The sequence below is a fragment of the Pseudophryne corroboree genome, chromosome 2 (genome assembly GCF_028390025.1).
Source record: "Pseudophryne corroboree isolate aPseCor3 chromosome 2, aPseCor3.hap2, whole genome shotgun sequence".
Taxonomy (NCBI): domain Eukaryota; kingdom Metazoa; phylum Chordata; class Amphibia; order Anura; family Myobatrachidae; genus Pseudophryne; species Pseudophryne corroboree.
This window is the reverse complement of record NC_086445.1, coordinates 221,208,009-221,232,458: the sequence shown is the minus strand read 5'-3', so window position 1 is coordinate 221,232,458 and position 24,450 is coordinate 221,208,009. Positions and strand designations below refer to the sequence as shown.

At 44.9% G+C, this 24,450-nt stretch overlaps 1 protein-coding gene across 2 annotated transcripts in view; it reads left to right on the top strand.

Annotated features, from left to right (window-relative positions):
- Positions 1-24,450, top strand: part of MBD6 (methyl-CpG binding domain protein 6) — a 183,312-nt gene that overhangs the window by 99,149 nt on the left and 59,713 nt on the right. For both annotated transcript variants that reach the window (XM_063952352.1, XM_063952353.1), the window contains 2 exons: positions 1,463-1,565; positions 22,445-22,613. In XM_063952352.1, coding sequence (XP_063808422.1) covers positions 1,463-1,565; positions 22,445-22,613 — 272 coding nt within the window. The remainder of the gene's footprint in view (positions 1-1,462; positions 1,566-22,444; positions 22,614-24,450) is intronic.

Sequence of the window (24,450 nt, the reverse complement as noted above, 5' to 3'; positions counted from 1 at the left end):
CCCACTAATCTTCAAAACATGGGTCATTGTCGCTTATTTTGGGGTAAAATACGCGATATAGCGCGTTTTTGCGAATACTGCACCTTGAATTCACTTGTTCCAGATGTCTTGAGTTTCATTCAGATGCAATATTGTGAACCCAATCCATATTGCCAATGTATTTATTTTTTTGTAGGAAAGAGGACTTTTTTCCTGGCCACCTTTTCCTGAAAGCCATTACTTGTTTGCTCTTTTTCTGATCATAGCGTCACAAATGTTACTACTGCCAGTGTTTACAGTGATCTGTAGATCTCTGATTGTAGTTTGGTGGGATTTGTGATTTATTTATGGTCGTGGTCTGATCAATGGCCACTGCTTGGTAGATGGATGAATGTCTTCAATTTTCTGTGTTTCTGTATAGCCTGTTTGTAGATTGCTGGCCTTATAATGCTTTCCTGACTGATGAGCTGCAAATAATCCTTCACTAGGATCATGCAGAAGTGTTGTGTCCTTGACATGGTGATAACAGGTACCTGAATTCTCCGGACTGAACTGCCAAGGGTCCTGCTTTTAAATAGAGGTGACAGCTCTTCCTGATGATCAAATAATGAAGGACGCTCGATTAGCAGCACCTGGCTCAAATTACCTCCTTTACTGATAGGGAAGCAGCACGGATAGATTTACTTTGTCACATATAGCTTCTACGCTACGTGGTTATTTTTTTTCTAAATTTATAATTACAAAGTAAGGTCTGTTGGTTTGGAGAGTTATATTTCTGGTATTTTAGAACGTTACGGTGAGGAGTACATGTCTGCTCATTATGATCTTATCTGTAAAAACATAGGCTTGAAAGTGGGTATACATCTTTTTCCCCCGCATGGCTACAAGAATTGGTAGTATAAATGATGAGGGTGTTTCTTTGCAGTTGTTCTTATTATGGCTGATTTTGGGGTGGGTGAAAAGCAAAAATAGCAAGTAACTTTGTATCTGGAACCAACCAAGTTGCAATCCAAAGGGTGCAAATACATTTATATTTTTGCACGCAGAGTAAATACTGGCTGCTTTTGCATGTAGCCGACAATATTGGACAGCTTTACTTTTACACTGAAATTAAGATTTACGTTTGGACAATTCTGATTCAACCAGTATGTGAAAATAATAATTATCTGCTTATGTCATTACTGCTCATTCCTGTATACCTGTATTAGAATAATTGAATATGTACTTCAGTATAAAAAGTAATTATTGTTTTACTTGAATTTGTCATATTTTAGAATTGTGACATTTGATCTTATTTAGCTAAAAATCCTTGCTAGTCACAAATGGGTTAATATGTCAATTTAGAAACGATTATGATATTATTATTATTATTATTATTATTATTATTATTATTATTATGTCAAGTGTTATTACTGAACTAGAGATGTGATCCTACATTATTGTGTTAATGGTTTGGTAATGTCTGTATCTGACTGTCTTACAGTCCAAGTGGTACAATTCTTACCTCTATGGATCAATTACGAGCCTACTTAGTGACTGATGGAACCTGCAAGTGTGGGCTGGAGTGTCCACTTAACATCTATAAGGTGAGTGTACAGTACATCTTTGAGTTCTAGGGAAATGTGTTTGACAAAGTCGTCTTATACATCATTAGGGTTTTGAAATATCACCAAAACTTGTATCCTGTATGTTTGGGGAAATTAATCACAAAATCTGACTGCCAATGCTCCATACAAGGGCCATTTACATTTGAGTGAATCATTTTTTTGTAAAATGTTGGATATTGGTTAATGTTATGGATAAGAATAATGTAAATTCTAATTACAGTATCACCTGTAGTTGTAAGGGGGGATGTTAAAAAATGGACTTTATGATTGCTAGCTTTTGTGAAATATCCTATGTAGAGGCATATTATGGCATTGAAAAAGATATACATTTATTATTTGAATCGAAATCCCATCATTTGGTAGCAACCAGTAATTAAAAACTCAGTTTTCCAGTTACCTTCTCAAGCCTTCAGATAGTAATGTACACGTATGAAACTACTAATAATATCTAAGCGATATGGATTAGGATAATGTTATACATAGTTACGTTACGTTAACTCATTGGTTATATGTATATTGGAACTTTCCTGTCCTATATTTATTCCTGATTTTAAGCCCATCTTTATTTGATAGTACAGCACACCTTATACACACAGCCTGAAGGTCATTTAATACAATATTATTAATAACTTTGTGTATTAAACAAAGTTTGTGTACATTGAGCCATCAAAAAACAAAGGTTTCACTATCTCACTCTCACTCAAAAAAGTCCGTATTTCGGAATATTCCGTATTTCGGAATATTTGGATATGGGATACTCAACCTGTACTGTATAAAGAAGACAAATGTGTTATTTTGGCTTAGCAACCTCAGTCTTTAATCAGTAGCTTTTTTGTATGATGCATGTATTCATATGTTGTACTAACCCAGTATTGAACAGAACAGATGGAGTATTAAGTGGCCCCAGGACCACATGCGGCCCTTGTAGCCCCAGCTCTTTGCTGCTTTGGTGTCATACCTGTTTGTTATAGCTTGTTTAAGGGCCTGCTAATATGTTATTGCAGATAGCTGTCCCTTTCATTGTATTCATTTGACTTGCTGCTGAGATTAAGGGTAATGTACGGCCCTGTTGAAGTTTAGAGGGCCACTTGAAGTGACCCTTGAAGTCTCCTTGGATGCTTGTTATAATCTGTAATGTGTGACGCTTTATCGTAGCCTGGCCTTGTTCTTGCCACTATTTTTGTTTCTATTAAATGTAATACCATGTAGTATTACTCTACTGTACTCTGATATACTGTATGAGTAAAGATAGGCGTGAGTTAGCAAAGTTATACCGCTTTCACATCGCACAAATAACCCGGTATCGACACGGCTTATTGCCGTGTCGAAACGGGTCAGTGTGCGATGTGAAAGCACTTTTGCCGAATTATCGGGTCGCCTGACCCGGTAATTCAACCCGGTTAAAAAGAAGGGTTATTACCGGGTTGAATACCGGGTCAGGTGCAGTGTGAATGGGAGCCGTTTCGATGCGACACGGCTCCCATTCACAGCATAGGGAGAGGCGGCGCAGGAGATGAGCTTATCTCCCAGCGCCGCCTCGATCCCACCCCCCCTCCCAGCCTCCCAGCCACCACCCCCCGCCCCTGCTGCTGCTGCGCCCCCCGCTGCTATGGCAACCGACCCAGTATATTGCCGGGTCGGAAAGCCAGCAGAGAAGAGCAAATGCCGGATCCCACCCGGTAAGGACACGTTTCTCTTACCGGGTGGGATCCGGCATTTGCGATCTGAAAGCGGCATTACTGAGACAGAAGTATTAGTGTGTGTTTTTTTTAGTTTTCGCTGCTTTGTTACTGCATAAAAAGCTGTTTATGGTCATTGTAAAATGTGATTGATTCTGCATTAAACTTTCTTTGGAGTGGATTATCGCTATTTACAAAATGGTATTTTTCCACCACTAACCTTCTACACTGTGTTCATTAGAAGTATCTTAGACATGCACTACATGAATGAGAGGCTGTGGATACCCTTTCTAATTAGTGTATTTAAACATTTCAGTCATTGCTAACGTGCATAAGATAAAGCATACAGACATGCATTCTCCATAGTGAAATATTAACAGCAGAATTGTTTGTGGAGATTTGACTCTCAGCATGGCACTGCCATAGGATGCCACCTTTCCAACAATTCAGTTCATCAGATTTCTGCCTAGGTCAACCGTAAGTGCTGTTATTATAAGTGTCAAGATCTAGGATGAACAGTAGCTGAGCCGTCATGCAGTAGGCCACACTAGCTCACAGAACAGGGCCACTGTGCCTGTTGCGTGTTAAAATAGTCTGTCTATGATTGTAACACTCACTAATGATTTCCATGCTACCTCTGGAAGCATTGTGCATACAAGAACTATTCATCAGGAGTTTCATGGAGAGGGTTTCCATGGTCAAGCAGCCACACTGAAGCCTCAAATCACCATGTTCAATGCCAAACATCAGCTGGAGTGGTGTAAAGCATACCGGACTATGAAGCAGTTCCCTGGAGTCACAATCAGCTTCAGCAACTAGCAGTGTGATGGACAGATTTGGGCTTGGTGGCATACAGGAGAATGCTTCCTGCCAGAATATGTACTGACAATGCTAAAAGTTGTTGTGCCGTTTTACATTTTTTGACCTGGGCCACTTATTAAGTTGTTTTTATTTCTTAACATTTACTTTATAGTGCCAATATATTTTGTTGTAATTGGGACAGAACAGTAAAGCAAGGGAAATCATAATGCTATAGCATACAGTGACATTCCAAAGAACTGTGTGGCATTGGTTTGGGGACGGCATGCCCTGTTTCAGTATGACCCTGTCCCTTTGCACGGAGAGATCCATTAAACAATATTTTACCAGGTTGTTGTGGAAGAACTTGACGAGCTTGTACAGAGCCCTGACCTCAAGCCCATCAAATACCAGCTGCTAGCCAAGGTATATTGGCCAATATCAGTGACTGACCTTGGTAAATGGGGGGAGGAATCATCTCACTGTTAATCCCCATGGAACAAGATGTTAAATAAGCACATATTGTTTTGGTGTTCACACACGTTTGCCCATGCAGTGTATATATACCAATATCATGGCTCTATGCCGTATTCCCCATTATTGTACAGTATTGTCAAAGAAATTTACCAGCTCCATAAGACTGACGAGAGCGTGGGGGTGTGGCTTGACACACCATGGTGTAGGCAGCTTCCTGCCAGAGCTCCTGCTAATATCCTGATCTATCTCCTGTTTCCCTGGTGTTCTGTGGCTGAAAATTTCTGCAAGAGTGCAGTACCTCCCTCTGCTCCTGCAGTGTGAATTTGGGGATCCTCTGTGCCAAGAGTCCTAACTTACTGGCTGGTGAAGTCTGTGACTGGATCCTGAGGCAGACTCTGCTCTCAGTGTGGCTGTTGCTCCTGCTGCAGCTCTGCCCTCACTCAGCTGCTGGGGCCAGTGTGCTCAGGGCTGGTGAGCTTGTATTATACACAGCACACATTCCACTGCCTGTCCCCTTCTCCCCTGGTGCAGATATTACTGAGCACATAGTATTACAGAGACAACACTCCCTGTGAATTTGGGACAGAGCTTTAACTATAACCGTAGTGCAGGGAAGAGCACTGTATGCCTGGCTCCCTCTCGCCTCTAGAACACATTTGCTGGACTCATACGCCTATGTTCTTTGGATGAGCCGAGCTCCTGTGTGTATAACTCTGCTCCCTTTCTACCAGTGGATCTTCCTCTTGCTCCTACAGTATATTGCTTCTTCCCCCTGCAGCCATGTTTAATCCTGTTCATACTTCTGGACATTCGGTCTCAATCATCCTGAAGGCTATTGCGGAATCCGAGCAAAGGGTTCTTAATATGTTTGGAGTAGAGACTGTTGCAGTAACTGTTTCTCCTGTGGGGTCCATCTGCCCGCCGGTGCTGATACCCTCGGAACCTTTGGGGGAGCTTGTATCTGTGGGGCCTGCCGCTCCACTACAGTCGATGCTTAATGCTGGAGGTTCCTCCGACGAACGCATTGTGAACAAAATGGGGGCGTTGCGGATTCTTCCTGCGCATATTCACCGTTATTTGCAGTGGGTGATGGCGCGTGGGATGTCGGTGACTGCCTCCGTCTCATCGTTGGTGACTGTGTGGACCTCCATTGCAATTTTCTTTGAGGGTCCGCAGTGTGACCTCCTTGATTAATGGGGGAGAACGGTATTGTATCATTTTCGCAGTTAATTGTGATGTTTGGGAGAGGGATGGTTCTCCATTCTACATTTACCGTGGAACTGTGGCCTATCCTCTTATCTATCTGGCTAATGCTGTGCGGGATGGTTGCTGGCTTCACTACCTTCCTGACTACAGCTCGTGTACCGCTAAATGACTTGATTTCAGAGTGGGCTTATCCTCCGGACTGATTTTCTTTCTTTCCAAGTCTGTATAATACCTCACTGGTTACCGGGTCCTTGGCTGTGTTCTATTTTATTGTTGATACTTTCTTAAATACTATGTTCTATTCTGTTTTTTGTATGTCTTACCATTGATATAATTTCATTATTTGATGGTTCTAAGATATGTTTTATTTGACCATCGCTTATTTCAGAGTTACATATCCCTATATACTGTTGTATCTGTAGGGTGCTACCAGCACTATTCCTTATATTTCCGGGTCGCTTATCATATCTCCATATTTGCATATTCATTTTTTTATTTTTATTTTTTATTCTCATATGAGGGAGATCTACTCTATTTACTGTTCGGCCATATTTCTTCTTTTTTTTTTTAATTTGCCCCAGTCACTTATTTTTTTCATTTATCCAGGTATTGGGGAAGGGAGGGAGGGGGGTGTTAGACAGTTAGGTCACGTAGTTTAATGGGGGGTGAGGGGTGGGGTTTGGGGATCCAGGTATACCTAGGTTGGGGATAGGCTATACAGGGTGGGGGGTTTTGAGGTGGTTTGTTTTGGGGGGGTTTGTTTTTTGTTCTGTATTGTAGGGTTTTTTGTTTTATCTCTATGAGCAGCAGAGCTCTTAGGATTTTAATTATTTCTTATCTTTTTTTTTTTTCTGTATACTCAGGCAGGTGTTTTATCTATAGTTTGCAGTGCCAATACTTTTGTATTTTTCTACGCCTCATGGGTCAGTCTTTTTTTATTTTATTTTATCATTTTATCCTCAATGTGTGAGCTCACATGGCGCCTGTGGGCTCTTACTCTTACTGCTTATTGCTATAATGTGGGGCGTATTGTATATCCTGTACTATTAGACGTGTACTGCAATTGTATTCTATGTCTCCTGTCTGACCTTACTTCTGATTGCATCCTGCATACTTTACTATACCTGCTGGTATTGTTTGTTTTATATGTATACTTTTCTTATTTTTTATTTCATATTATTCTTTTTGGGATGTTCATTTAAAACTTTCAATAAAAAATATGCAATTTAAAAAAAGACTGACGAGAGCGTTCTGGTGAAGTGAAGGGATTATGAGAAAGAGAATCGCATTAACAGCAATTTTGCTGAATAGTGCACCTTGCAAACAAACTCCGCTGCACCTTCATGCAAACTAGATCCTACAACAAGAATGTATTCAATTATTCATCCTTTTATTATTTTTCTTACACATATTCACAATGGCTTGTTCCATGTGCAAAGTTACTGGCTTTTTATGTTTTAGTTTCTTTCATCTGGAGAAGACTTTTACAATGGGGTTAGTGAGGGATAGAGACATTAGCACTTAATGGGCGAGATTCAAATGTATTCAAGTGTAGCTCCGTTTGGGCACGATCGGCTGCCGGCGTCTACATTTCAGCTCACACCCACCGGGGTGGTGAGCTAATATGTGTGAAAAGTGATCTGTTTGTACGCCCAAACAGCACTTTTCCCAATTGCGCCTTTTAGTTTAGTCGACACTAATGGGTGTGATCAGCGTGGTAGGGGACATCAATTGTATGTCGCCACCTGCGATCTCCCATCACTTTAGATGGGAGGTCGGAGGCAATAACAATTGAATTCCCCCCAAAGAGCTGACTTTTTTAGCAATATATAAGCTCTTCCCCTCCAACCCTTTCCTTGGTTTTCATTAAGTGCTGGAAGGCGTAGATTCAGAACTGAGTTAGCTAAATATAATGGCATTTAATGGGATTGAACCAAGAGTTAATAAAAAGGAAGTTTTTTTGGATTCCGTAATTCAGACTATGATTAAAGCCAGGAAGCAGGTTTCTGCAGACAATTGCATTGAGTCTTTAAAAATTATATTAGTTGGTGTAAAAAAGAGAAGGTTTTAGGCGTGGCAAGGGAGTAGGCAGAGATTTCCAGGAGCTCCCCGGGCCATTGATCCTGTTATCTATCCTCCGCTTCTCCGGTGACCAGTCAGCACAATAAACGCTCCCTCGCCCCTCTGAGCAGTGGCGGGCGCCCGTTCCAGCACTCTCTGTGGCCTTCCTGGGAGCGGCGGCCGGCGTCTGTAGCTGCGGCCTAGGCCTCTCCTGCATCCCCGAGCTGGATTTTGCACTTCAGGCTGCGCGGCTCTGGGGCTCCTGTGCTTGGAAGCTGCATCTCTGTGAGGAGGGAGTGGGAGCTGATAGTCTGGCGGCCATCTTGAAAGAAGCTGCCTCAGTCTGCATCACACTGATCTCCCTGCCTGTGGAGGCTGTCTGGCTGGATGAGGTGGTCTTGTGTATATTGCTCTTATCTCCTGTTCCTACTACACAACCTGCCTTTATTGACACTGAATATTTGGAGTTTCATTGCTACTTGCAATTGTCTACACTTTTGCTCTAAGACGCTGCCTGAGCCTCCCCATCTGTGATTGACTGTCTGTTCATACTTGGTCACCATGGTTAAAGATGGCCAGCATGCGGCTGCAGCTAAATTGGAGAAGTTTGCTAGACAGTCTGCTAGTCAGGCCTCACAGTCAGTCCTCTCGTCGGTCTTCTCCTCCAGCTCAACCTGATCCCCTCGGCTGGGGCTGCTTCAGGTTACTCTACGGGACCCCCTGCTCTTTCTATTCAACAAGTCCTGGAGGCTATTGCGGGCACTGAACAACGATTGCCCGATAAAATGGAAAAAATACAATGCGACCTTTCCTTGTTGTGGCATGATGTTCAACGCATCCGTGAGATAGTGGGAGAGGCTGAGACGCGTGTTCCCAATATGGAGGATTTATGTGGCCCTTTAAAGCAAACTGTTACCACTGTGTCCCAGCAAGTCACCTAGCTTCAAAACAAGCTCCTGGACATGGAGGGACGCCTCCATAGAAATAACGTTAGATTTGTTGGCCTGCCTGGAAAAGAAGAGGGGTCTCACCCTGAAGAATTTCTGGAATCCTGGCTCAAGGAGCTGTATGTTGCAAACTCCTTTACTTCACAGTTTGCGGTGGAACGTGCTCACCGAATACCCTTCAGGCCTTTACCTCCTGGTGCTCCGCCACATATCTTTATTGCAAAATTCCTGCATTATAAAGATAGTGATTCAGTCCTTCGTTTGGGTCGTACAAATGGCCCTCTTCTAAGGATTGGCGTCAGGATGTCAGCATTCCCAGATTTCGCTGCCGATGTTCAGAAAGACCGGGCCCAATTTATGCCTATCAAGCGTCGTCTTCGGGACCTTAATCTTTCCTACTCTGTTACTTTCATCCAGGCTCCGTGTGGTGGCGGAGGGGGAAACCAAATTCTTCAGTTCTCCTAGAGAAGCAGCTGCTTGGTTGGACAGATATGCACCGGGTGCTCGTCAGCTGGCCCCAGACTGATCTCCTATGCTGATACTTCTATACCTCTGTGCTTTTGATATGCAAGTATATGTCCGGGGAGCCCCCCTTGCTTTGGTGGCTCTGGACTTCGTTACTTGGCCTTATCTATAGGTTTCTTTTAGAGATTTAGGGGCAAATTCAGTATAAATCGCAAGTAGCGATTCGTACAGAATTTTTGCTGAGGGGTCGCGGCCGCAGAAATTACATATGCCTCTGCCTGTCAATCGGGCAGAGGCAGTCGCTGGGTGGGAGGGAGGCGGCACTGCTCCGTTTTCTGTGTGGAAACGGAGCGTTGCGGGGGCGGGGCGTGCCAGCCCAAACGGTGGGCTGGTATGCGTGAACGGGGGCGTGTCTTGGGTGCGGCCGCGTGAGGTCACAGGCAGCCATTGGGACTCCTGCGGCCGCCGCTAAGCTGTGCCGGCAGGAGTCATCCTTAATTTTTGCTAACATGCAGAAATTGCATGCTGTTCGCAATTTCTGCTTGAAGCAGGGGGGAGGCGCTGGTCAGCATGCTAGGTGGCCTTGCCCAGTGCTGGGCGGCCCCCAGCATGCATGCTAATGGTTAGCAAATTCTGCTGATTATCAGAATTTGCTAACCTTACTGAATTGGCCCCTTAGTTTCTTAAGGTTGGGTTTTGCAAGTATGCCAGTGTTTGGGGGATTGTTGCTGGGTGTTTGCTTGGTTTGTTTTGTTTTTTGTCTTATTTTTTTCCTTTCTTTCTTTAGTTTGTTATTCATATATGCGTACTGCATTTCGCTATGTAATTGTTATTTTGGCTGGCACGGCTTCCGACTGAGAGATGATGGATGGCATTTTTTGGGGGGCTTTGTAGTCCATTATTATTACATAGGATTAATGTCTCCTGGGCCTCCTATAGATGGTTCTGTTAATCCCTACGGCCCGTCTGGGTTTTTACATGTTTGGCCTCTTTTACAAATGAGTCTTCAGGACCCTTATATCTGGTTGTTATCCGTAGTCACTCATGTGCTCTCATCAGTCTTATGCCCGCCCTGATATTACTTGCATGGAACGTCCGAGGTATTAATAATAAAATGAAACACTCCTTGTTCTTAAAAATGATTAGAAAATATGATACGGACATTACTTGTCTCGGCGAGACTCATTTGGAGGGTAACAGGTTGCTGTCACTCCGTAGACCCTGGGTGGGGTGGGCTTACCATGCCTTGCATTCCTCCTATTCTCGTGGGGTGTCAGTCCTGATAAAAAAAAAACCTCTGCAATTTGAACTGCTCTCGCTTAAAACTGACCCATACGGCAGATTTGTGTTTATTGAATGTAAATTGAGCTCTCAGCCCTTTTTTCTTTTGTCTGTCTATATCCCTCCTCCATTTTCTTATGATGTTTTGCGACAGGCCGCCTCTTTTATTGCTTCCTCCCGTCATACCCCTGTTATTTGCCTGGGGACTTGTACAATGTCCTAGATCAGGCATGTCCAAACTGTGGCCCTCCAGCTGTTAAGAAACTACACATCCCAGCATGCTCTGACACAGCTTTAGCATTCTCTGACAGCAAAACTGTGTCAGGGCATGCTGGGATGTGTAGTTTCACAACAGCTGGAGGGCCGCAGTTTGGACATGCCTGTCCTAGATCATTCTTTGGACAGGTGGAAGTCTCTTCATGTCCCGGTGTTGGGTGGTGGCCCATCTAAATTTGCTGATTTTCTAAGTAGTTTACACTGGAAAGACGCTTGGAGAACTCTGCATCCTACACTTCAGCAGTTTTCCTGTTTTTCTTGCACGCATGGTTCCTTTCCTAGAATTGTCCTGGTTTCTCCTGCACTATTGCCTAAAATCACAGATGTCCATTATGAGGCCAGGGGTATATCTGACCATTCACCCTTACTAATGTCACTTGATGTGCAGTGCCAGAGGGGACAGTCCTATTGGAAATTACATCCATCTTGGCTGGCCCAGTTGAGTGACAGTCATTCTCTAGTGACACAGTGGGATACTTTGCTAATAATATAGGTTTGGCCTAGATGACTGTAGTCTGGGATTCCTTTAAGGCCTTTTTATGTGGTACGTTTGTTGGATGTATAGCGGCCCATAAAATGTCTTGTAGGGAAAAAGAAAAGGTTCTTGAGGATGACTTCAGGAATCTGGAGATTCAATATTTGAGAGATGGCACCCCGGGCTGAAATCGCGCTGGTTGATAGCTCAGTCAGCATGGTTGGCCCACCTATCGGACAAAAACGCCCGTTCCCTTCTGTTTCAGGCTACCAATTTTTATATGCAGGCAGATAGACCGGGCAGCCTGCTGGCCCATCTAATTCATTACGACCGCCCTGGGACTACTGACGCTCAAATGTCCGGTCCTGATGGCACCGTTATTGACACCACGCTGGACATTACACAGTTGTTCCTATTCTATTATACTGATGTTTATAAGTCTTGGCTGGCCTGCTCAGATGCGGACCTTTGCCTTTATTTGTCAAATATTACTCTCCCTAAACTCTTCTCTGAGGCTCGGGATTTTTTAGATGAGCCGATTACATTGGACGAGGTGACTGCGGCAATTGGTTTATCTCCAAATGGTAAAGCACTAGCTTGTGATGGAATCCCAGCTGAAGTTTACAAAAGCCATATTGATTTTCTCTGACGTCCTAGTGGATGCTGGGAACTCCGTAAGGACCATGGGGAATAGACGGGCTCCGCTGGAGACTGGGCACTCTAAAAGAAAGATTAGGTACTTTCTGGTGTGCACTGGCTCCTCCCTCTATGCCCCTCCTCCAGACCTCAGTTAGATTTCTGTGCCCGGCCGAGCTGGATGCACACTAGGGGCTCTCCTGAGCTCCTAGAAAGAAAGTATATGTTAGGTTTTTTATTTTACAGTGAGACCTGCTGGCAACAGGCTCACTGCAACGAGGGACTAAGGGGAGAAGAAGCGAACCTACCTGCTTGCAGCTAGCTTGGGCTTCTTAGGCTACTGGACACCATTAGCTCCAGAGGGATCGACCGCAGGACCCGTCCTTGGTGTTCGTTCCCGGAGCCGCGCCGCCGCCCCCCTTACAGAGCCAGAAGCATGAAGATGGTCCGGAAAATCGGCGGCAGAAGACTTCAGTCTTCACCAAGGTAGCGCACAGCACTGCAGCTGTGCACCATTGCTCCTCATACACACTTCACACTCCGGTCACTGAGGGTGCAGGGCGCTGGGGGTGGGCGCCCTGAGCAGCAATAAAAACACCTTGGCTGGCAAAATAATCACAATATATAGCCCCAGAGGCTATATATGTGATAATTACCCCTATCAGAATCCATAAAAAAGCGGGAGAAAAGTCAGCGAAAAAGGGGCGGAGCTATCTCCCTCGGCACACTGGCGCCATTTTCTCTTCACAGTGTAGCTGGAAGACAGCTCCCCAGGCTCTCCCCTGTAGTTTTCAGGCTCAAAGGGTTAAAAAGAGAGGGGGGGGCACTAAATTTAGGCGCAATATTGTTTATACAAGCAGCTATTGGGGAAAATTCACTCAGTGATAGTGTTTATCCCTACATTATATAGCGCTCTGGTGTGTGCTGGCATACTCTCTCTCTGTCTCCCCAAAGGGCTGTGTGGGGTCCTGTCCTCAGTCAGAGCATTCCCTGTGTGTGTGCGGTGTGTCGGTACGGCTGTGTCGACATGTTTTATGAGGAGGCTTATGTGGAGGCGGAGCAGATGCCGATAAATGGGATGTCGCCCCCTGTGGGCCGACACCAGAGTGGATAGATAGGTGGAAGGTATTAACCGACCGTGTCAACTCCTTACATAAAAGGCTGGATGACGTAACAGCTATGGGACAGCCGGCTTCTCAGCCCGCGCCTGCCCAGGCGTCTCAAAGGCCATCAGGGGCTCAAAAACGCCCGCTCCCTCAGATGGCAGACACAGATGTCGACACGGAGTCTGACTCCAGTGTCGACGAGGTTGAGACATATACACAATCCACTAGGAACATCCGTTACATGATCCCGGCAATAAAAAATGTGTTACACATTTCTGACATTAACCCAAGTACCACTAAAAAAGGGTTTTATGTTTGGGGAGAAAAAGCAGGCAGTGTTTTGTTCCCCCATCAAATGAGTGAATGAAGTGTGAAAAAGCGTGGGTTCCCCCGATAAGAAACTGGTAATTTCTAAAAAGTTACTGATGGCGTACCTTTTCCCGCCAGAGGATAAGTTACGCTGGGAGATATCCCCTAGGGTGGATAAGGCGCTCACACGTTTGTCAAAAAAGGTGGCACTGCCGTCTTAGGATACGGCCACTTTGAAGGTACCTGCTGATAAAAAGCAGGAGGCTATCCTGAAGTCTGTATTTACACACTCAGGTACTAGACTGAGACCTGCAGATAGTGCTGCTGCAGCGTGGTCTGTAACCCTGTCAAACAGGGATACTATTTTGCGAACATAAGTCGTCGTCTTATATATGAGGGATGCACAGAGGGATATTTTGCCGGCTGGCATCCAGAATTAATGCAATGGCCATTCTGTCAGGAGGGTATTAGAGACCCGACACTGGACAGGTGATGCTGACTTTAAAAGGCACATAGAGCCTTATAAGGGTGAGGAATTGTTTGGGGATGGTCTCTGGGACCTCGTATCCACAGCAACAGCTGGGAAGAAAATTTTTTACCTCAGGTTTCCTCACAGCCTAAGAAAGCACTGTATTATCAGGTACAGTCCTTTCAGCTTCAGAAAAGCAAGCGGGTCAAAGGCGCTTCCTTTCTGCACAGAGACGAGGGAAGAGGGAAAAAGCTGCACCAGTCAGCCAGTTCCCAGAATCAAAATTCTTCCCCCGCTTCCTCCGAGTCCACCGCATGACGCGTAGCCAGGTACGGTGGGGGGCCGCCTCAAAAATTTCAGCGATCAGTGGGCTCGCTCACAGGTGGATCCCTGGATCCTTCAAGTAGTATCTCAGAGGTACAGGCTGGAATTCAAAGCGTCTCCCCCCCCGCCGTTTCCTCAAATCTGCCTTGCTGACAACTCCCTCAGGCAGGGAGGCTGTGCTAGAGGCAATTCACAAGCTGTATTCCCAGCAGGTGATAGTCAAGGTGCCCCTACTTCAACAAGGACGGGGTTACTATTCCACACTGTTTGTGGTACCGAAACCGGACGGTTCGGTGAGACCCATTTTAAATTTGAAGTCCTTGAACACATACATAAAAAAATTCAAGTTCAAGATGGAATCGCTCAGGGCGGTTATTGCAAGCCTGGAGGAGGGGGATTACATGGTATCCCTGGACATCAAGGATGCTTACCTACATGTCCCCATTTACCATCCTCACCAGGAGTACCTCAGATTTGTGGTACAGGATTGCCATTACCAATTCCAAACACTGCCGTTTGGACTGTCCACGGCACCGATGGTCTTTACCAAGGTAATGGCAGAGATGATGATACTCCTTCGAAAAAAGGGAGTTTTTAATTATCCCGTACTTGGACGATCTCCTTATAAAAGCGAGGTCCATGGAGCAGTTGTTGGTCGGAGTAGCACTATCTCGGGAAGTGCTACAACAGCACGGATGGATTCTATACATTCCAAAGTCACAGCTGGTTCCTACCACACGCCTGCTGTTCCTGGGGATGGTTCTGGACACAGAACAGGAAAAAAGTGTTTCTCCCGCAGGAGAAAGCCAAGGAGCTGTCATCTCTAGTCAGAGACCTCCTGAAACCAAAACAGGTATCGGTGCATCACTGCACACGAGTCCTGGGAAAAATGGTAGCTTCTTACGAAGCAAAATTCCATTCCGCAGGTTCCATGCAAGAACTTTTCAGTGGGACCGCTTGGACAAGTGGTCGGAATCGCATCTTCAGATGCATCGGCTGATAACCCTGTCTCCAAGGACCAGGGTATCTCTACTGTGGTGGCTGCAGAGTGCTCATCTTCAAGAGGGCCGCAGATTCGGCATACAGGACTGGGTCCTGGTAACCACGGATGCCAGCCTTCGAGGCTGGGGGGGCAGTCACACAGGGAAGAAATTTCCAAGGACTTTGGTCAAGTCAGGAGTCGTCCCTACACATAAATATTCTGGAACTGAGGGCCATTTACAATGCCCTAAGTCTGGCAAGACCTCTGCTTCAAAACCAGCCGGTACTGATCCAATCAGACAACATCACGGCAGTCGCCCATGTAAACCGACAGGGCGGCACAAGAAGCAGGATGGCGATGGCAGAAGCCACAAGGATTCTCCGATGGGCGGAAAATCACGTCTTAGCACTGTCAGCAGTGTTCATTCCGGGAGTGGACAACTGGGAAGCAGACTTCCTCAGCAGACACGACCAACACCCGGGAGAGTGGGGACTTCATCCAGAAGTCTTCCAACTGTTGGTAAACCATTGGGAAAGGCCACAGGTGGACATGATGGCATCCCGCCTAAACAAAAAACTAGATATTGCGCCAGGTCAAAGGACCCTCAGGCAATAGCTGTGGACGCTCTAGTGACACCGTGGGTGTACCAGTCGGTTTATGTATTCCCTCCTCTGCCTCTCATACCAAAGGTACTGGGAATAATAAGAATACGAGGAGTAAGAACGATACTCGTGGTTCCGGATGGGCCAAGAAGAGCTTGGTACCCAGAACTTCAAGAAATAATATCAGAGGACCCATGGCCTCTACCGCTCAGACAGGATCTGCTACAGCAGGGGCCCTGTCTGTTCCAAGACTTACCGCGGCTGCGTTAGACGGCATGGCGGTTGAATTCCGGATCCTAAAGCAAAAGGGCATTCCGGAGGAAGTCATTCCTACGCTGATGAAAGCCAGGAAAGAAGTAACCGCAAACCATTATCACCGTATTTGGCGAAAATATGTTGCGTGGTGTGAGGCCAGGAAGGCCCCAACAGAGGAATTTCAGCTGGGTCGTTTTCTGCACTTCCTACAGTCAGGAGTGACTATGGGCCTAAAATTGGGTTCCATTAAGGTCCAGATTTCGGCTCTGTCGATTTTCTTCCAGAAAGAACTGGCTTCACTGCCTGGAGTTCAGACATTTGTAAAGGGAGTGCTACATATTCAGCCCCTTTTTTGTGCCTTCTGTGGCACCTTGGGATCTCAACGTGGTGTTGAGTTTCTTAAAATCACATTGGTTTGAGCCACTTAAAACTGTGGATTTGAAATATCTCACGTGGAAAGTGGTCATGTTATTGGCCTTGGCTTCGGCCAGGCGTGTGTCAGAATTGGCGGCTTTGTCATGTAAAAGCCCTTATCTGATTTTCCATATGGATAGGGCAGAATTGAGGACTCGTCCCCAGTTTCTCCCTAAGGTGGTATCAGCTTTTCACTTGAACCAACCTATTGTAGTGCCTGCGGCTACTAGGGACTTGGAAGATTCCAAGTTACTGGACGTAGTCAGGGCCTTAAAAATTTATATTTCCAGGACGGCTGGAGTCAGGAAAACTGACTCGTTTTTTATCCTGTAGGCACCCAACAAAATAGGTGCTCCTGCTTCTAAGCAGACTATTGCTCGCTGAATTTGTAGCACAATTCAGCTGGAGCATTCTGCGGCTGGATTGCCGCATCCTAAATCAGTAACAGCACATTCCACGAGGAAAGTGGGCTCATCTTGGGCGGCTGCCCGAGGGGTCTCGGCTTTACAACTTTGCCGAGCTGCAACTTGGTCAGGGGCAAACACGTTTGCTAAATTCTACAAATTTGATACCCTGGCTGAGGAGGACCTTGAGTTCTCTCATTCGGTGCTGCAGAGTCATCCGCACTCTCCCGCCCGTTTGGGAGCTTTGGTATAATCCCCATGGTCCTTACGGAGTTCCCAGCATCCACTAGGACGTCAGAGAAAATAAGATTTTACTCACCGGTAAATCTATTTCTCGTAGTCCGTAGTGGATGCTGGGCGCCCATCCCAAGTGCGGATTGTCTGCAATACTTGTATATAGTTATTGCCTAACTAAAGGGTTATTGTTGAGCCATCTGTTGAGAGGCTCAGTTATATTTCATACTGTTAACTGGGTATAGTATCACGAGTTATACGGTGTGATTGGTGTGGCTGGTATGAGTCTTACCCGGGATTCAAAATCCTTCCTTATTGTGTCAGCTCTTCCGGGCACAGTATCCTAACTGAGGTCTGGAGGAGGGGCATAGAGGGAGGAGCCAGTGCACACCAGATAGTACCTAATCTTTCTTTTAGAGTGCCCAGTCTCCTGCGGAGCCCGTCTATTCCCCATGGTCCATACGGAGTTCCCAGCATCCACTACGGACTACGAGAAATAGATTTACCGGTGAGTAAAATCTTATTTTTTTTTTTTGGCCCCATGTTTGGATATATTTGCTAATAATCAGTTTCCCCCTTCTATGGGGGTCATTCAGAGTTGATCGCTCGCTGCCGTTTTTCGCAGTGCAGCGATCGGGTTACTACTGCGCATGCGTATGCACCACAATGCGCACGCGTGTCGTACGGGTAAAAAGCGGATCGTAGCTGGACGATGGATTTACCAAAGAATCCATTCGCACAGCTGATCGCAAGGAGATTGACAGGCAGAGGGTGTTTGTGGGTGGCAACTGACCGTTTTCTGGGTGTGTTTGGAAAAACGCAGGCGTGTCCAGGCGTTTGCAGGGTGGGTGTCTGACGTCAATTCCACGACCAAAAAGACTGAAGTGATCACAAGGGCTGAGTAAGTCCAGAGCTACTCAGAAACTACAAAAAAACTTTTTCGTCCCACTCGGCTGCGCATGCGTTAGCACACTTGCAAAGCGAAAATACACTCCTCTGTGGGCGGCGACTATGCGTTTGCACGGCTGCAAAAAGTAGCTAACGAGCAATCAACTCTGAGTGACCCCCTATGTCTGAAACCATCACCATAGTAATACCAAAACCGGGTAAGGACCCTAGATTTCTGGACTCTTATAGGCCAATCTCCCTTATTCCCACCGATGCTAAGATCGTGGCAAAAATGTTGGCACTGCGGCTTAACACGGTTATTACCTCCACAATTCACCCGAACAAAATCTGGCTTTATGCCTGGGATGTCAACCTCTATTAACCTGCGTAGATTGCATACTATTCTACAAGCCCCACATGACTTCCCCTCAGATTCGGTCGTGGTCTCTTTAGACGCGGCCAAGGCCTTTGACATTGTTGAATGGTCTTACCTGTGAGGGGTCATGGAATGTATGGGCTTTGGACCTAACAATATTCAATGGGCCAAATTGCTTTACCAACACCCGAGTGCCAGGATCTCCGTTAACTGTTATGTTTCCTCCTACTTTAAATTGTCCCGTGGCACCATCCCTCTCTCTTTGCCATAGCCATTGAGCCTTTGGCTTGTTTAATTAGATCGCACGCAGGTATTATAGGTATTGCTACAGGCCCACGAACTGATAAAGTTGCCCTATATGCAGATGACCTGTTGCTATTTTTGCAGGACTATGCTATGTCTATGCCTGTTCTGCTTCAGGTGATTGAGGAGTTTGGCTGTTTTTCGGGCCTTCATATAAATTGGTCCAAATCATTTATTATGCCTGTTATTGCCCCCTCCCCCCCCCTCCCCCCATTATTCCCAAAATGTTGTTGCCGCTTTGCTGGACAAGACAATTTAAGTACCTCTGTATCCAAATTACGAATGACTCTTCCTATTTCATACCTCTGAACCTCGACCCGCTCGTGCAACATATTACGCACAAATCTAAAATTTGGTGTAAGCTCCCATTGACTGTAACTGGCAGGGTCAGTCTCATTAAAATATTATTATTGCCAAAAAATGTATATATTGTTCTGCAGTCTCCGGTGTACATTTTTCCAACATTTTTACGGAAATTGAATAGTATTTTGTCGTCCCTGATTTGGGCCAATAAGAAACCCAGAATACAGCTGAATAACTCTCACCAGATTAAGGAATGATGGTGGACTGGCATTACCTAACTTTCAAATGTATTATTATGCCGCTCAGTTGGCATCCCTTGGCACCCGGGTGCAAGATGAGGATATCTGTTCTCTACACAGGGTGTTTCTCCATTGCTACTATCCCGGTCTCTCTCCTACTCAGATTTTATTAAGCGGGAACATATCTCAGTTTTCTCCTCCCATTGTCTTTCAGGTTACAATAATCTGGCAGGCCCTGAGGGTTCTTCTTAAATTTGATGGTTTGGACCCAGATACTCTCTTCTGGTACTCTAGTTGGCTCCCCGAATTAAAAGCTCTCGAGGGACGAGAGGTTTGGGCTCCTAGATCCATTGTTTCCATATCTCAACTGTACAGTGACGGCATATTAAAATCCTTTCAGCAGTTGAAAGTTCAGTTTCATTTACCCAACTCATACCTTTATAGATACTTACAACTCCGGCACGCCCTACAGAGTCGGTTCCGGAATCTACCCACTGTACTCCTCCCATTTCCCATTAAGACCTTTGTAAGTAAATTGGGTCAAAGTATAGGCGACTTCCCTCGCATACTTTTACCTCCTTACTAAACTTCATTCAGACCCTCTTTTTGGTCTACGCGTGAAATTGGAGGGAGATTTAGGCCATATAGATGATGAGGACTGGGCTCTTGCGTTGGAGTATCCAAGCACAGCTACCAAGTCCCCTAGATTTCAACAGATCCAGCTTTTTATTTTACATAGAACATACAGGACACCGGTCAGGCTGGCTAGGTTTGGGACTGACTACTCAGATGTTTGCCCTAAATGTGGTGTTGGTGGGGGCTCCTTCTGGCATCTAGTGTGGAATTGACCGTCTATACAGGTGTTTTGGTCTGGGATCAGGTCAATTCTGGAGGGAACAGGAATATCTGGGACCGTGCTCACCCCACAATTTAGTCTTTTGGGAATGGGAAACCCTGCTTCTATGTCCAGATGGGAGGGTCTGTATGCTTACAATATCTGTGCTTTGGCTAAGGTATGCCTTGCGAGAGTATGGATGACTGCCAATAGTCCTTCAGTTTCCGCATTTAAAGCCTTGGTGAATGATACTGTTTCCAAAGATCGTTACATATATATGAAAAATAATGCTGTATCTAAATTTGAGAAAATCTGGACTCCCTGGCTTGTATCTCCATATTCCCCCCTGACCTTCTGCCATAGTGGATATTAGAGTTCCATGACTTGCTATACCCTGGATCGATGCCATGCTTTGTGCACTTTATGAATGCGATGCTGCTTTATGCTTTTTTTTATTATTTTTAGGTCTTATAGGTTAGTTAGTTAAATTGCCAAGGTTAAATAAAATGTATAAAATGATTAATGAAGGTTATTACACTGTTTACGGATTTCGCTATCTTTCTCAGTATGAGTATTGTCTTTTCAACATATGCACTTTTTGAAATGCTGGTTACTGTTGTGTAACTGTTATTTGGGCGGGTATGGGTCATTGGGTCGACACAACTTAGGTCGACACTCATTAGGTCGACCACTGAAGGTCGACATTGCAATAAGGTTGACAGGTCAAAATGTCGACATGAGGTTTTTGACTGTTTTTGGTGTTGTTTTCTCCGTAAAGTGACGGGGAACCCAAATTAGTGCACCGTGTCCCCTCGCATTACTGTTCCATACGTAGTCCACGTGGATCGTTAAGTATGAAAAAAGAAAAGAAAAAAAATTGTGAAAAACTAATGTCGACCTTTTGACCTGTTGACCTAGTACATTCAGTGGTCGACCTAATGTGCGTCGACCTAAGTTGTGTCAACCTAACCACCGTAACCCATTTGGACAACTTGTCTCCACTATGGTATAATACCCTATGTACAGTGCTTCATGTTCGCTCTGTTGCTCACAAGTTCTTTCTATTGTACTGCAATTATGTTTTACTTTTGTTATACGTGTGCTCTGCGTTATCTGTACATAATTGTGTCTTGAATAAAAATACTCTATTAAAAAAAAAGGAGAAAGGTTCACTTTCCTCTTTTCATTGCCTAGATCCCTTTTTTTTTTTTTTTTTTTTAACATGCTGGTTTCTCGTTAGGTCTCAGGCTAGGATCTCTGAAGGTACAGTATAGGTATTCACTCTCTCTGTCTACTTTCAGAAGTGGGTGGCTATTATTCCAGAAGTACGGACTTTTTTTGCAGGGTGTTTACACTCGTATAACCATATAGGCATCCTGTAGAGCCATTGGACTTAAATCTTGTATTGGCGGCTATAAAGGCACCTCCTTTTGTTCCAGTAAAGGAAGTAGACCGTAAGTGGATATCTTGGAAGTTGGTTGTTTTCCAGCCAGAAGGTTGACAGAATTGGGAGCTTTATCTTGCAAATCTCCATTTTTAGTCACCCGTGAGGATCCTTCTTTTCAGCCTATATTAGTTTCAGATTTCCATTTAAATCAGGAAATTGTCATACACTCCTTTCCTAAAGCAGACAATGCAATTAGAAAAGAAAAATTGTCCCTACTGGATGTGTTTAGAGTTTTGAGAATTTATTTGGACAGTACTGCAAGTATTAGGATAGTTTGTTCAGTCTGATGCTAAGAAAAGTGGTTGGTCAGCCTCTAAGCAGGTTATAGCCAGATGGATTACGGCCACAATTAAGCAGGCATATACTGGGGCTGATAGGCCTGTTCCAATTAAGATTTCAGCTCATTCCACTGGCTCGGTAGGTATTTTATGGGCAGCACAGAATGGAGCATCCGCGGAGCAGCTACATGGTCCTCGGTTCATACATTCACCATATTCTACAGTTTTAATGATTTTGCATTCGGTGAATCTGACTTCGGACGTAAAGTGTTAGTTTCAGAAAAGACTGAATGCACCCTTACCTAGCTTTGTCTGGGTAACACTTCAGTCACTCCGTTTTTGGTTGTGTATACGAGAAGGATGTTAGTAGCTGTTTATTCAACTTATCCTTGACACTTTTTAAGGTCAAACTGAGGAGGGGTTTGAGGGGAGGAACTTACATACTGCTAAAAAGTTAGCTCATTAAGTGCTGACGCCTCTACCCTCACTAACACCATAGTAAAAAGTGTCCCTGAGACGAAGTCCGAGTAAGATATTTAACTGGTAAGTACCAAAACATATTTTTTTTGCTCCCATAATGAATATTTCATGTCTCATGCTGATATTTTCAAGAACATTCAGTCACAACATGTGCCCGGGATGGTTTATTAAAACAAATAAACATATCTGTGATTGTTTTATACATTTTGTCTAAAAGGTTACAAATTGGACTGTGACCAGTAAAAATGTAGAATATTACAATCATATATGCTTACTTTTCATAAGTTTATGGTCTCTGTATTTCTACAGGTTTTTAACTTCGACCCAAGAGCAGTGGTGAAACGACGTAGCGCAGAAGATGTGAAAGCTGAAGAGGACATGACCAAACTCTGCAATCATCGTAGGAAAATTGTGGCCCTTGCTACTCTGTACAAGAGCATTGAGAGTACTCCCCTTGCACTACAAAGTCAAGCTGCTGGTAAATTTGGATTTAGTCTTCCTGTCAATCCTCACATTATTATTTTCCTGCAATGTGTTAGCAGCTATGGTTTTTTTTTCATATGGTACATTTTCTTAGCATTCAGAATATCTTCTAAGACAAGATGTATAACCGCATTTGTCTCTGAAGTTAGCTATACCGCGGTACTGCTTAAGATAAGATCCTTCTGTCTTTGTATGGATGAGGCTCATTATTTGGCAGAAGAAACGTAAGTTACGTCAGAGCAAGTTGCTGTAGGACAGTGATTGGCAGCATATAGCCATGCCTCCATCTTTATGGACCTTCTGTGACTTAGGGACATGTACTAAGCCTTGGAGAGACCTAAACTACCAACTAATCCGCTCCTAACTGTCATTTCTCCTGCAGGGTCCACAGTTTATCCACAGAATAGCATTGGGATATGAGGTAGCATCAGCGGAATGGCACCAATCGATCAAAAGCTTTCGGCCTCCCAGAATGCAACGGGCCAGTCTCCTATATCCCCGCCTCCCGGCTCAGGCAATTCAGTTTTTTGTTTGGTGTGGCAGGAGCCAGACCACGGTCATGGGGCTGCTAGTATTTTCCAACCATAAGCTTTTTATTATTTTATTTTTATAGCCTTATTATTTTTTAGCGATCTTTCTAAAAAGCGTCTTATACGCACCTTAGAAAGAGTCGCTACAACAACTCTCCGCCGGGTCGCGACAACGCTTTCCCACTTGTACAGTGCTGTTTCGGCGAGCGTCTGTGTGGATGTACTAACAAGTCCAGCTGATGTTTACCAGGCTGTGGCCATAGCACGGGGAGAAGGTAAGGCGTCAGTTCCGCTTAGTGGGTAAGACGCGACTGTTTTCGTGAGGAGACTACCGAACAGTCGCTGACGCGGCTGCCACCTCGGGTGCACCAGCGCTAGGCCTCAGGGATCATAGGCTAGAGGGGTTAGTATGAGGCAGCGATCCCTGGGGTTGATGTCAGCAGTGGAGAGTAAGACGCTCCCCTGGTCGCACCTTCCCCCGGTTCATGACCAGTTTCCTCCGAGTTTCCCGCCATGAACTGATTTTCCGCTTCCGTCTAAGACTCTAGATATCTAACTGATCCAGTCGCAGCATAGGCATCTGTGTCCCTGGTGCGTCTGTGTTCACTTGGGCGTCTGTGTTCACTGATAACATATGTGTTCACTTGGGCATCTGTGTCACTATTTGCGTCTGGATCCACTCAGCGTTTGATAACGTATTGATGGATACTGGAAGTGGGGGTAAGTCTCCCTGTATCCCGTTCACCTGAGGCAGGTGATACAGCAGTAAGTCTTTACTTACTATTGGGGTACGAGTAGTGGGATAAGTGCCTGATGCATACGAGTCTGATAAACTGTTACTGCTGTTTCTTTCGCTGTGCGACTGAATATGTTAAAAGTTCTATATAATGTAATGCAGTAATTTGTCTTTCCTACATACCTGAAATGTATCTGTAGTTGAATATATGCTCATATCACAATCTGACACAGCCTCCCCTGCAGCACTGGCACATGGTGGTCTCCACTTTACACACACCTCCAGGCCTGGTAACCATAAAGGAGGAGGAGTTGGACTTTTACTTTCCCAATCTTTTGCATACACTGTTCTACCACAGGTTCCATCTCTCACATTTACATCATTTGAAGTACATTCCATTAGGGTTTACTCTCCTTTCTCTCTGCATGTTGCAGCTATTTACCGCCCACCTTGGCATCCCAAACAGTTTCTGGAAGATCTTTCTGCCTGGCTCCCTCACTTCCTATCCTCTGACATCTCCACCATTATCATGGGTGATTTCAATATTGCTATTGATTGTCCAAAAT